The 13,755-nt window shown below is 38.0% G+C and overlaps 1 protein-coding gene across 1 annotated transcript in view; it reads right to left on the reverse strand.

Annotated features, from left to right (window-relative positions):
* Positions 1–603: 603 nt before the first annotated feature.
* Positions 604–13,755, reverse strand: part of NPEPPS (aminopeptidase puromycin sensitive) — a 103,656-nt gene continuing 90,504 nt past the window's right edge. Inside the window, exons 18-23 of the mRNA XM_036836644.1 lie at positions 9,499–9,641; positions 8,273–8,329; positions 5,325–5,432; positions 4,683–4,838; positions 4,363–4,410; positions 604–2,125 (exon numbers count right to left, since the gene is read on the reverse strand). Of these exons, the coding sequence (XP_036692539.1) occupies positions 1,973–2,125; positions 4,363–4,410; positions 4,683–4,838; positions 5,325–5,432; positions 8,273–8,329; positions 9,499–9,641 (665 nt within the window). The 3' untranslated portion in view covers positions 604–1,972. The remainder of the gene's footprint in view (positions 2,126–4,362; positions 4,411–4,682; positions 4,839–5,324; positions 5,433–8,272; positions 8,330–9,498; positions 9,642–13,755) is intronic.

Consider the following 13,755-nt stretch of genomic DNA (forward strand, 5'->3'; position numbering starts at 1 on the left):
CTTCTAAATATCCATTCCTCAGCCTTTTGATCTTCTGAGGGTGTTACTAATTGGATCAACACAACCTGAAGTCAGAGGGCAAAGGAGCCTGTTAATGCAGTCCATGGGGGTCAATACCTCCTGGGACGCAGAGCAGGATGAAAAGCAGTTCTAAAGAGGAAGCGGAAGATACCTAGCACAACCTTTTCCCCAACACAATTCAAACTGCTAAACCAGTATACACAAAACTTGCATGTATGCTGAAAGTAAAATAACTTCTTTCCAGAATTTGATTGTGAGTTCTTTAACTAAAGCAGAATTTCTTTTTGATGCCCCTGCTTTGCCAATGGCACACGCCTAGATAAAAGGAAGCCTCAATAAATGGGAACTGGCAGGCTCAAGTTAACTCCTGAATGCTGACTCTGAGAGACTTCTGAGTTAACCCAGAACTAAATTAGGAGGAATCTTAGGATTTCTCTGGTTAGGTACTATTCATTAGGAATTCAGCAACTGGATTTTCTCAGACTCAAAAAAAATCCTATGGTAGTAAAACTTCTTATAATCCTACTGAATGACAGGAAAGGTTTTAGTTGCTTATCAGAGAGAATAAAGGACATCAGGACATCTATTTCACATTGACATTTTTATTAACGCCAACTGTTTTTTAATTATTTTTTTTTAAAACAATAGCACAAAAATGTTTCAAGGAAGCAGTCTCACAATCTGATGACCTTCTGAAATACAGTTAAGCCACACCAAATATGAATTCCTGTTAATAACACACAAAAATATTTTTTTTTAAGAAAAAGAAAAGAAAAAAGGTAGGGAAAGAGGAAAGGAATGAGATTTAGACTTAAAATTTACTGGATTAGGTTGGTGAGGCTTGTTAGTAGGATACACTGTGGAAGCAGAGTGGCACACACAGGCTTATAGTCTTTGTTGTTTTTAAAACCAGTTACCACTAATATACAGGCCCTGCAGCAGTTACCAATGACTTCTTACATGCCCGAAATGAACCAGAAGAAGCCAGTGTTGATACTGTCATAAAGAGATTCAACAGTTGGCCTGTCAGACAACTAAGACCATTTGCAGCAGAGTAACTCCTTCAGAAAGGCCTGGATGAAAACCTTTCATTTCTATTGTCTCACCTATATGCATTTCAGGGTTCTTAAAAGTCATCTTAAAAAAGAAAGAAAAAAATAATGTATATCAGTTTCTCTTATTTAATGTGGCTATAAAAGATGTTTCCTTATTATTTCTTTATCTCTAAGAAGGACACCGGAGTGGTGGGTTGGGGATGGAACTAGGGGAGGAAAAAACCCAGACCAGGATAGGTTGCTTTTTTTAAACTTTTTTTTTTTTTTTTTTTTTGCCAAGGGGTCACACAGAAGGGAAAGCAAGGAGGAAAACTACAATCCTTGGTTCAGATTGAGTTATGCAGGAAAATATATCTTCCTGATCAGTCCCCATGCCAAAAAAAAAAAAAAAAAAAACCCCACTTGAGATTATGCACAGACTCTATGTTATACCAGCTATCAGCCTTTTCATGTTTAACATCCCCAGCAATGGACACTACCCTTGGCTTGTAGGCTGCTTGTAGAACCCATTTCACAAAAATCCTCTTTACCCAGAAGCCTCTAGTTTCCTTTTGGTAGGTTATAAAAACAGAACATCTGTCATTAACAGGAGAGTGTTAAATACTTTTAACCACTGACAAGGCTTCAGGAAGTTTCACAGTTTCGTTATGCTCTATTTTATTACTATCATATTTACATTTTTTTATTTTTTATTTTTTTTGCTGAATTGCTGATTTTCCTTTTTCAATAGAATTTAATTCTGGAGTGTGAGCAGGAACCAGTTAACTACATTCATTGTCCAACCCCCACTGGCTTGAAAGAAGACTCCAAATTCTTGGCATATGAATCAGCTGTTCGGTTGCTCCACCTTATCCCTGCATGAAGCAGCAGAACCGCAGTGGCGGCATGCTCCGGGTTCACGCTGTGGGTGGTGACGCCTTTCGCTGAAGGAGGTACTGGTGGATGCTCTCAGCATCACGCTTTAGCCAAGCAGCATTCAGCAGGATATTTTCACAACACTGCTGGATGGTACGCTCAGCTGAAGGAGCTGGGTGACTCTCGAAGAAAGCCTGGTATAAAACAACCCAGAATGTAGGATCATTACCAGCAATAGTAAGAAGCTAATATCACAGGCTATGAAAAAATACCCACTGTCTATAAAGGGTTCATAAGCTTCACTCATGAAAATTTACCACTGCCACCTCCAGGCTAAAAGAAAACAAGCAGCTCCTTGTACCTGCCTACAGGAATTCTCCTCCAAATATATTATATGCTTACAACCTAATCAAAAGTTAACAGTAAAGAGACAGAACCTACGGCCTTTCTTTTAAGTTCATTGTCCAACCAGCAAAAGAAAGTAAAAAAGAACTAATATCAAGGACCTACTCTGTTCCAGGCCCCCTGTGTTAGTTACTTCATCTAAATGACAATCTTACCACTTCATTTTACAGATGAAACTGGCTCACAGGGGTTAAAAAACCGACTTGAAGTCTAGGTTTTGGAATCACCCTTGGGACTTGATCTAGGCTCCATCACGCACTAACCTGTGACCGAGTAAGTCAACTGCTCTAAGTATGTCTCCGCATCTGTGAGAAAGTATTTACTCCAGAGGATTAAAGAGACAACCCACATAAACAGTCAGCATAATACTTGGCACAGAGTAGTTAAGGACTCAACACAGTTTGGCTGCTTGAAATAAAGATTAATTTGTAAGGGTTGATAAAATTAAGAAGCTTAAGTTGCTTCTATATTCTAATAATTTAAAATTTTATAGACTCACATTTTTCATACAGTAAAACTACTTCAGAGTTTCTTGTAATTATCACAATGCTTATTGATTAAACGCTGAATAAACCATTTTCTAATGAAGTATACCTGGTTCCATAGAAAATACCAACCAGCAAAAGGATAGGGGTCTTCCCTTTGAGCTAGTCATCACAGGTATATAAGAGAGAATGACTAATTCATCAGATTAAGTCTAGACCTTTTAGAAATCAATAACTTTATTTACATGGATGACAATGGCTCCTGCTCCAAGGCTCCTATCACAGTTGGGTTCTTAGGGCCTGAGTAAGATACAAGACTTCCTCTCATTTCACCTCAAGAAACAGCACCACTATTTACATACCAGAAACCTGGGAATTATCCTTGACTCTTCCTTCTTCCTCCCCAGATACGTTCACAACACAGAGAAGCCACTCAGTAAATACTGGCTGAATTAAAGTTTAACAAAATCAAGCCCCTGAATTTCTTTCTTACTCCATCTTCTCCAAGCTACTAAATCATTTTTGCTTGGAGAGTTAGCTTCCCGACATTTTCTCTTCTCCTTTCCAAATTATGCATTCTCCACACTGTGGCCAGACTGAAATTTTTATCATATAAACAAAGGAGTGACTTGATCTGGTTTGTAAGCCATTCAAGGGCTTCCCATTCTTAGGAAACTTTTCCCTCCTCGGTCTGGCCTCTACCTACTTTACCAACCTGAGCTTAACCACTGCCCTCCCCTCAAACTAATTATACGTATTTCTCCTTCAGAGTATTTATTACCTTTACAATAAAGTAATTATTTACACAATACAATACACAATGTAAACTAAATGAATCTTATTTCTAACAATGGCTCATAAAGTGAATCAAACATTATAGCTCTCAGAATTTCCAAATTCACACCTGATAACCCCCTTGCTTTCAAGAATGAAGGTGGAAGTGACACTTAAAAAATACTTTGCAATTAAATGCAATGAAAGGCTCAAAGTTAAGATTTTCCTAATCAGTGTAGATTTGTCCTCCAAACACTGAACTGCCACTAAACTGATTATCAGTCTTTCTAAGAGCTAAGGGGAGAGTCCCTACATAGTCATCTTGTCTCATTGTGCCTACAAAAGACCTATGAAGGTTTTAGAAAAGGAAGAAGAACTAATATCAAGGACCTACTATGTTCCAGGCCCCCTATGTTACTTAATCTAAATAACAATCTTAACACCTCATTTTATGGATGAGGAGCCAGGCTCATAGAGGTTAAAAAAACTTGCTTGAAGTTACACAGCTAACAAGGGGCAGAGCACAGATTTATACCCAGGTCGACTGATGTCAAGTTCCACATTCTTTCAACCACACTTCAATGCCCCAAAGATGATTCCAACTCTAAATTCTTCAAGCATTAGAGATACAACCTAACCTGTCCTTCTCCAAGCAAGAACACGGAGACCCTAAAGTACAACATTACCCCAACACTCTATCATTACAATTTGGCTAGTGTTTTTACTTACTGGATTGAAAAGTGAAAAGTAAACATTCCTTTCCTTACCTTAACTTCTCCAGCCATTTTATCAACTGCAAATCCCTCAACTGATAGCTGAAAAAAAAATGGTTTATAAATAGTAAGAACAACTAAGAGTTTAGGAACAAACTTCCATTTACCATAAAAACAAATCACTCCATTCTTTCTCAACTTCAGTTTATTCTAGAGGGTACAGGATGGGTTATGGAGAAACACTTTAGTAAAGCTAATAACTACTTAAGGAAACTCTTAAAAAGCAAAGGCCATAATCTATGGATCTAGTGAATCATGGATGTCTCTCAATATCCATGATAAGCAAGCTACTCAAAATAAAAATTTTCACCTACCTTTATTAGTCTAGATATTAAGAATCCTCCCTGGTATCGATTATAAAGTTCTTCCCAGTTGTCTTTTATGAATTTCCAAGCAGCCTTCCTTCCATGCTTACTGCCTCCAGCCACTCCACCAATTACTGATACAGTGTCCTGTGGACGTACCTCTTCCTAAAAAGAGGAAGAGAGCTAAAAGTCTACCATATCCAGAACATCGTCTGCTGCCAGAAAGGGCAAATGCTGTTGAGGTACCCAAGTAATCCCACGGAAGACACTTATTATTTTAGGAATAACTGGCACCAGAAGCTTCTAACAAAGAGGAGCATGTTTAACCTAAAGATCAGCCAAATTGAGAATGAAGCACTGGGATGGGTACAAACAGGCTGCTCAATAGATACTTGCTCTAGGGTAAAGAAAGGGAGAGACAGAAAGTAGGCACAGGGATGTGTCAGCTTTCCAGTTGATTTCCTCTCCCAACTATTCTGATTCTCACCACTAGAGGGAGATACAGTGATTAGTAACAAAAGCTTATTCCAGTCCTCCAAGAATGAGGGAGCCTTTAGTCTAGGGTTAAGGCAGAGAATACTGAATCAAGGACACTTGCTACAGATCAGTGGGTAACAATTCCCTCTAAAAGCAGTTTTCACTGTAACTTACTGAAAGTGCAAACGTGAGGACTTTTTGAATCAATTCAGGTGAAAGAGTAGCCCCAAGGACTCTTTCAATCCGGTTTTTCTCTTCCTGCATATCTGCTTGTTTGTGAAGCTATAGTGAAAAAATACAGATAGAGATAATTAACTTCTCCCCCATTAAGGTGAAACTTTTGCTCTACATTCTTATTGGCTAAGACTGCAGGATATGAAATTAACAAAAGAATATTTTTCAAGATGTTTGGGCACTAAATTTGTCGTGTGCCCCCATAGTAAGACACTAGGTGTAAGTGCTTACTGTATGAATAGCTTGTCATCAGTTCTGAGCAGTTCAACATCAAGATCTAAGGCGTCAACCTGTCATGACCCAATTCTTTACTCACTGATGTCTGACTAATGTTCTATGTTAGATGAGCAAAATAATAATTACTAATACCACTTCAATTTGTAATATTTTTCACTATTTACAATAGTGAAAAATATAAGATGCATTATTGAAAGTAATATTTTAAGAATATTTGATGACATAAACATGCTCTTGATATATTAAATGAAAGAAGAGAGACAAAGCAAAATGATTCTAAATTTTTAAAAAGTTAATGTGAAGGGGAAAAAAACCCTGAAAACACATCAAAATGTTAACAATAATAATGGTCTCTGATCAGTGGGATCATCACATTTTTTAGCTGCAAAAGCAGCACATGCTGAATGAAGAATATTAAGAAAACAGAAAAGCATAAAGAAAAACCAAATCAGGAATAAGATCATATTATACATGCTATATTTGTGACGTTTTTAAAATTACAGGTAAGTTCTGTTTTCTTCTTTATACTTTTCTAGTCTCTAAATCTTCGATAGTGAGTATACCAAAATCTTTTTTCATACTTAGAAACAAAATATTATTATATATTTTTTAAAATTAGAACTACAAATGTATATGAGATACTTCTCTAGGACAACTTAATTTATAGACTCTCTTGACCTTTTTTCCCCTCTGAAGATTTAACACTGACCAGTGTCTGGAGACCCCATCACAGCTCCCAGTTTCCTCTTCCTTTCCTTTGGACTCTTTTGAGCAGCAGTGTAGTAAAATAGATAGGAGGTCAGAAGACCTGGGTTCTAGTCCCAGTTTTGCCTCTAACTAGCTGTGTGATCTTGACTAAGTCCTTAACCTCTCCGGGTCTCAGTTTCCCCATCTGTAAAATGAGTGGGGTGGACAGATGATTTCTAAGGTCCTTTTCAGCTCTAATACTCAAGGTCTGAACTCTGGCTTTTAGGAAGCATTCCCCACCCCACCCCCTGGAGAACCTGTTACAGGAGTCCACTAGATGGCACCATAACACCACATTTCAAATACACTTTGAATTAAAGTTATTTATCCTGCTTCATTATTCCTAAATTACCAACAGAAAAGTCTTCCTCATCTCTCATCAACTGGTTTCTTTCTTTTTTTTTTTTAATTTATTTTATTGAAGTATAGTTGATTTACATTGTTGTGCTAGTTTCTGATGTACAGCAAGTGATTCAGTTATACATACATAATAATAGTTTGCATTTGCTAATCTCAAACTCCCAATCCATCCCTCTGCAACCTCCCCTGACTGGTTTCTTGAAGAACCCTGATTCTGCCTTCATTAGAGCTCTTTCCATAGTAAAGCTGAATCACTGTGAGCTCCCTTGTGTTAGATGCAAACATTTATTAAATAAACATACTAGTATAAATTCTTAAAAATATGCCATGACATGAAAATGTCAGAGTACCTCTCATGAAAATTTCAGAACCCCTATTTTTCCCACACCTTTATGGAATAGACAAAAAATACCAAGTACTTCGTTTCATATGCAAAGAAACACATGATTTATAGTGCATAGGATCACAGAATATTAAGAATGAGAAGGGACCTTAATGTCATTTAGTTGACAGGTAAACCCAAAGTATATTTTTTTATGTTATTAGAAAGGAAATCCTTATACAAGATAGGTAGTTAAAGCAATACAGTTTGAGATGTAGTTTCTTAAATAAAGTTTATAATACATATTTTTAAAAACATTCTAATCATTTAAATAGGATTTGTTTAGAACTAAAATACTAGAAATTAGATTTGCAATTCTGATCCACTTGGGATAAGAAAAGTATTCTGATTAAGGGTAGAAGTATTAAAGCACATCCCATTCCCATCCTGTTTGTCTCCCTAAGTGCGGATCATTTAATGAATGGGTCTGATAGATGATTTGGGTATTTGGGCACATTTTGCACATTTTATTTAATGGTAATAAGTAGAATCAGCTCTCTCCACCTCTAATGCAACCAGATTGTCAAGTTATTTCTTAGACTACTAACTGCATGGACAAGGACTGGGGAGATAGCACTTGTTCCACAGCATTAGGACTTTCAAACCGATCGCTGCCGTTATAAGGACATGGAAAGTTTTACCTATATTTTTCTAAGTCGGAGTTTAATTATATGCCAACCACCCTGGGAAACTACAGAGGCTGTGAAAGCAAGTGAATTAATTTCCTGTCCATTCATAAGAGGCACTGGCATAGACCAAACCCTTGAGACACCTAATCATCTATCCCTTTTCTAAGCACAGAAACAAACCTTTTGTATAAAATGGGCAGAACCCCAAGTAAATTTGCATTGATGGGAAAAGTTTTAAGAACTTGACTTTTTAATCAAAATTAACATTTCAGTATTAAGATTTAAGATGCATAAATTCGTGAGTAAAAAAAAAAAGTGAAAAATTTAGATGACTTTTGGCACTTGTATTGGTAGTACAGATAAACAGATATTATATATTTCTCCCACAGTTTCCTAATATTTGCATGTCTACAGTATGCATATCAGCATGTATTTCTTTTGCCAGGACTTTTTTTTAACCACTCAAGCTCATACTCTCTATGTTAATTCAACTTAAAAAGCAGAAAATGGGAGCCCTTTCTAAATTTACTCACCTTCAGCATAATGTCTAAGGTAGTGCCATCACCATGCTTCAAAACAGTCAGATAGACCTACAAAAGAATACAGGAACAAAAAAGAAGGCATCTGATTAAATGTATCTTGTTCCAAATATTCTAATGTTTAGAAAAAACAGAAAGCAAGTCAAAAAAAATTGTGTGGATATTACATATTAATACAAATTGTGGCAAGGATCTAAGAGCCCACATAAACAACCAGAAAGGTAGATGGCAGGTAGTAAGTAACAGCAGAACACACCAGTCTCTCAGGAGAATGTGCACAGATAGTCAATCACCTTTCAGTACCCTAGTGCAGACTGAGAAGCTTGACATCAATGAGAAGCTGCCTACAGACCTCATAAGTGGTGTATATTGAAAGAATCAGGAGGGACTTCCCTGGTGGCACAGTGGTTGGGAATCTGCCTGCCAGTGGAGAGGACACGGGTTTGATCCCTGGTCTGGGAAGATCCCACATGCTGTGGAGCAACTAAGCCTGTGCACCACAACTACTGAGCCTGTGCTCTAGAGCCCACGAGCCACAACTACTGAGCCCACGTGCCACAACTACTGAGCCCATGCACCACAACTACTAAGCCTGTGCACCTAGAGCCCATGCTCCGCAACAAGAGAAGCCACCACAGTGAAAAGCCCGCGCACCACAACAAAGAGTAACCCCCACTCGCCGCAGCTAGAGAAAGCCCATGCAAAGCCAAAAAAAAAAAATTGTAATAAAATATCTTAAAAAAATAAAAGAATCAGGGGACTTCCCTGGTGGTCCAGTGGTAAAAAAATCCGCCTTGCAATGCAGGAGACACAGGTTAGATGCCTGTGTGCCACAACTACTGAGCTCGCGCGCCTCAACAAAGGAGCCGGTCTGCTGCAAACTACAGAGCCCACGTGCTCTGGAGCCCATGTGCCACAACTAGAGAGAGAAAACCCGCATGCCACAACTAGAGAGAAGCCTGAGTGCTGCAACGAAGAGACTGTGTGCCTCAGTCAAGATCCCGCATGCCGCAACTAAGACTCAACACAGCCAAAAAGTAAAAAAAAAATAATAAGTAAAGAAAATAAATAAATAAATAAAGGAAAAAAATAAAGAAAAGAATCAGACATGATTTGTGAGTCAATACTTAGGTCATTTTTGGTTACTATTAAACACATTCCACACTACACAGAATGATGCAGTCACCTAGAAATCAAGGTACTTTATTATGAAAACCTACCGGACTCCTCAAATCAGCGGAGAGAATCTGTTTCCCTTCCACATGGTCCTTAAACCGACGACGGGCTTCTTCTAACGTTGCCTTATGTCCTGCCTTCCCTAGTTTGCCCAGAACCAAGCCCCTCAGGAGTGCATCTAGATGACCTGATTGAGAAGTAAAAGAGATATAGAACTACTTAAAAAGCTTATTTTTACAAATATGCCACCTGGATATCTTATAATTGTGTTATACCATGTCTACGGTCTTGAACAAACAATTACCTTAGTACTCGAGAGAACAATTGATTTAAATTTATCAAATAAGAATGAAATGAAGTGCTTAACACACTAGACAAGCAAATATGATGCCTCTGTCTATAGTTACAATGCCAACTGGATTTACTAAATGTTCACTCCATCTAGGTAATTACACTAATAAGAATTATGTGTGAAAGGAACAGACTTAGATCATGCAATTTTGACCCAAGATTTAGAGAAAGATCACATGTAGAACTAGTATGCCGGGTATTTTTTTTTTTTTTCAGGGTAGAATTTTTTTTTTTTTTAAACATCTTTATTGAAGTATAATTGCTTTACAATGGTGTGTTAGTTTCTGCTTTATAATAAAGTGAATCAGTTATACATATACATATGTTCCCATATCGCTTCCCTCTTGCATCTCCCTCCCTCCCACCCTCCCCATCCCCCACCCCTTTAGGTGGTCACAAAGCACCGAGCTGATCTCCCTGTGCTATGCGTATGCCGGGTATATTACGTTGAAATCTTAGATTTTTAAAATCAAAATCTGATAGATTACTCCAAAGATATGCAGATGGCCAATAAGCTATCACTGGCCATTAGGGAAATGGAAATCAAAACCACGAGATAACCACTTCACACCAATTAGGATGGCTAGAATAAAAGAGACAATAACAAGTGTTGGCAAGGACGGGGAGAAATTAGAACCCTCATACATTGCTGGTAGGAATGTAAAATGGTGTGGCCACTTTGAAAAACAGTCCAGCAATTCCTCAAAAGGTTAAACACAGAGTTACCGTATGACCCAGCAATTCCACTCTTTGGTATATACCCAAGAGAAATGAAAGTATTTGTCTATACAAAAACTTGTATACATATGTTCATAACAGTATTCCTAACAGTCAAAGAGTAGAAACAATCCAAACATACATAAACTGATAAATGAACAAAGAAAATGTGGTATATCCATATAATACAATGGAATATTATTTGACTATAAAAGGAAATGAAGTACTGATACATGCTGCAACATGGATGAACCTTGAAAACATACTAAATGAAAGAAGCCAAATATAAAAGGCCACACAGGGTATGATTCCATTTATATGAAATGCCAGAACAGACAAATCCATGAGACAGCAGATTAGTGGCTGCCTGGGACTGGGTTGCCAGGGAATAGAGAGTGACTGCCAATGGGTATGGAGTTTCTTTTGAGGGTAAAGAAATTGTTCTGGAATTAGATAGTGCTGGTTGTTGTGCAACATTGTGAAAAAAGACTGAATTGTATATTTAAAAGAGTGCATTTTGTGGTATATTGATTATACCTCAAAAAAAAAATAGTTAACCTAGCATACAAACTGATGGACTGCAACAGCACAATGGACAAATAAATTGTGGTATATTCATACAATGAAATAGCACTCAGCGATAAAAAGGATGTATCTCTAGGACGTTACACTCAGTGAGACAAGCCAGATAAAAGAACAGACTATATAATATGATTCCATTTATATAAAGTTCTAGAAGAGACCATATTAATCTAGGGTGAAAGAAGTCAGAATAGTGTTTGCCTGCAGGGGATGTGAGGGTTGGTGGGGTGGGTAGAGTGGCAGGGACTGGGAAGTGGCCTGAGGGCAACCTCCTGTGGTGATGGAAATGTTGTATGCATTTGTCAAGTCACTGAATTGAACATGTACATTTTGCCATATTTAAATAGTAACTCCATAAAAAAATAAGTTTAAGAAAACCATAAGAAATCAATAGATAACACGACGCTAGTGAAGGTTCTTATAAGAACCAATTTATAATTCTGGTGCTGATTTGCTGTGTTGATACAGGCAATATTTTTATTATTTTGCTATGTTTGATTCTTCCATCTATAAAGCTGGGAAACTAATGACATTCTCCCTCTTTCAAAAAGGCGTTTTTTAGCCCCCTAAGTTTCACATATTATCATCATGAAAGAAAAGTGCAACATCCACCAATTTACCTGCATCTGTGTCCACATACTTCCTGTCTTGTTCTTATGGATCTACTGTATTCCTACCTGAAGCCAACTCCTCCACTTGTGCAATGGATCCTGACTCCTCTCGATTATTCAGCCATCACTCCAGCAATTACCTCTCTTTCACATCATGAATTTTTCTATTACTGCATCATTTTCATCAGCACAAAAACATATTATAAAGTCTCCCACTTTAAAAAAAAAAAAAGCCCCCTTGACCTCACATCTCTCTCCAGACTATCCCCTTTTATCTGATCCTCTTTTTAGCAAAACTCCTTTAAAAAGTTGTCTAAAAGTGCCGTCTCCTTTTCCTCTCTTCCCATTCTGATGTTGTTCATCACCACGCCACAGAACTTGGCCAATGCAATCATCAGTTCTTCATCATTCTGCCTGACTTAGAGCAGCATTTGTTACAGATGATCACTTCTCCCTCTCTACTGCTTCTTTAAGGCTTCTGGGACACTCCTTTCCCTCCTGTCTCTCCTACCTTATTGTCCGGTCAATCTCCCTTGCTGATTCCTCCTCTTCTACCCAATCTCTAAATCTTCGACTGGCCGTGCCCTCATCCAATCTTATGGCTGTAAATACCATCTACGCATTAAATGTATCTATTCAGCCTGGACCTCTAGGCATGGGACTCCCCACTTGGATGTCTAAAAGGACCTCAAATTTAAGATGTCCAAAACCAAACTGCTGATTCCCTTTTGCACCCAAATCTGCATCTACAGCAGTCTTCCCCGTCCCTGTATATGGTAACTTCATTCTTCCAGTTCTTCAGGCCAAAATTTGATGACTCCCCCTCTTTCTCTCCACCACACAGGCCACCACCAAGTATTTTCAGTTCTACCTTCAAAACATACCCAGAATTTACTACCTACCAACACCTAACTGGATTACTGAAATAGCTTTCTAACTTGTCTCCCTGCTTCCTCTTTTGCCTCCCCTGCTACAGTCTGTTCTTCACACAGCTGAGTAAATAAGTCATGTTCCTCTGCTTTAAACTCTCAAATGAGTTTCTCATACCACTAAACGTGAAAGTCCCACGGGTTCTATAGGAGCTGATATGCTTCCACCCTCCTCTCTCCCTCAGTTACTCTGTCCTGACTTTACCAGCCTCCTTGTTATCCCTTGAACATCTAAGCATGCCTCTGCCTCAGGTCTTTTGTACTTGCTGTTTCCTGTTTGGACCATTTTCCCACTAGATATCCTCACAGTTCTCTCCTACAGGTCTCTGCTTACGCTCAAATATCACCTCACTAGTTTTCCTGCATTTTCCTGTCCACTCTCCACAAAATAGTGGCTTACTACTCCTTTTACTCCTGATCTACCTTACCTAACTGTATTTTTCTTCATGATACTTGCTGCCACCTAAAATATTATCTACTGAACTGTTTGCTGTGTCTTCCACTAGAATGTAAGCCACACGGTGATTTTTTGTTCACTGTTATACCACCAGCTCCTAGTATGGTACCTGGCATTTACTGGGTACATAAATATTTGTTGAATCAATAAAAGAAAGACATAGAGCTCTAGATAATTGTTACTATTGTTCTTATTGTAAAAGACTCCCAGAACAAGAAGGGCAGGAGGAAATACCACCTTCAGTTATTAGCATATGGTAGAAAATAATTATATTTAAAGCCCTGTAATCACTATTCCCAACATTTAAATGACAGCAAAAGAGTAAATACATGATTACAGAAATAAAGAGGAGAGAATACATGTAGAAAGCAAATAACTCCTTTAATTCAGAAAACTGGCCCCCTGTGTCTCTCAACACCTTTTCAAGTTGCACATAAGGTGCCTGGTATTTATGGTAATAATAAATAAAATAATCCAAAATTCCCTTTAGCTTTTCTTTACTAAAAATGGGCCTTTGGAACTTTGTGAAAGACTTTTATTTCCACCATTTGCTCTGTGCATAAATCATATTTAGCAACGAATACACATAGCCACCACTGTTTTTATGTTGGTTACCCACGTAACTTCACCAGGAGGCTTAAAAGTCCTAAGTCT

This window comes from Balaenoptera musculus, chromosome 20 (genome assembly GCF_009873245.2).
Source record: "Balaenoptera musculus isolate JJ_BM4_2016_0621 chromosome 20, mBalMus1.pri.v3, whole genome shotgun sequence".
Classification (NCBI taxonomy): domain Eukaryota; kingdom Metazoa; phylum Chordata; class Mammalia; order Artiodactyla; family Balaenopteridae; genus Balaenoptera; species Balaenoptera musculus.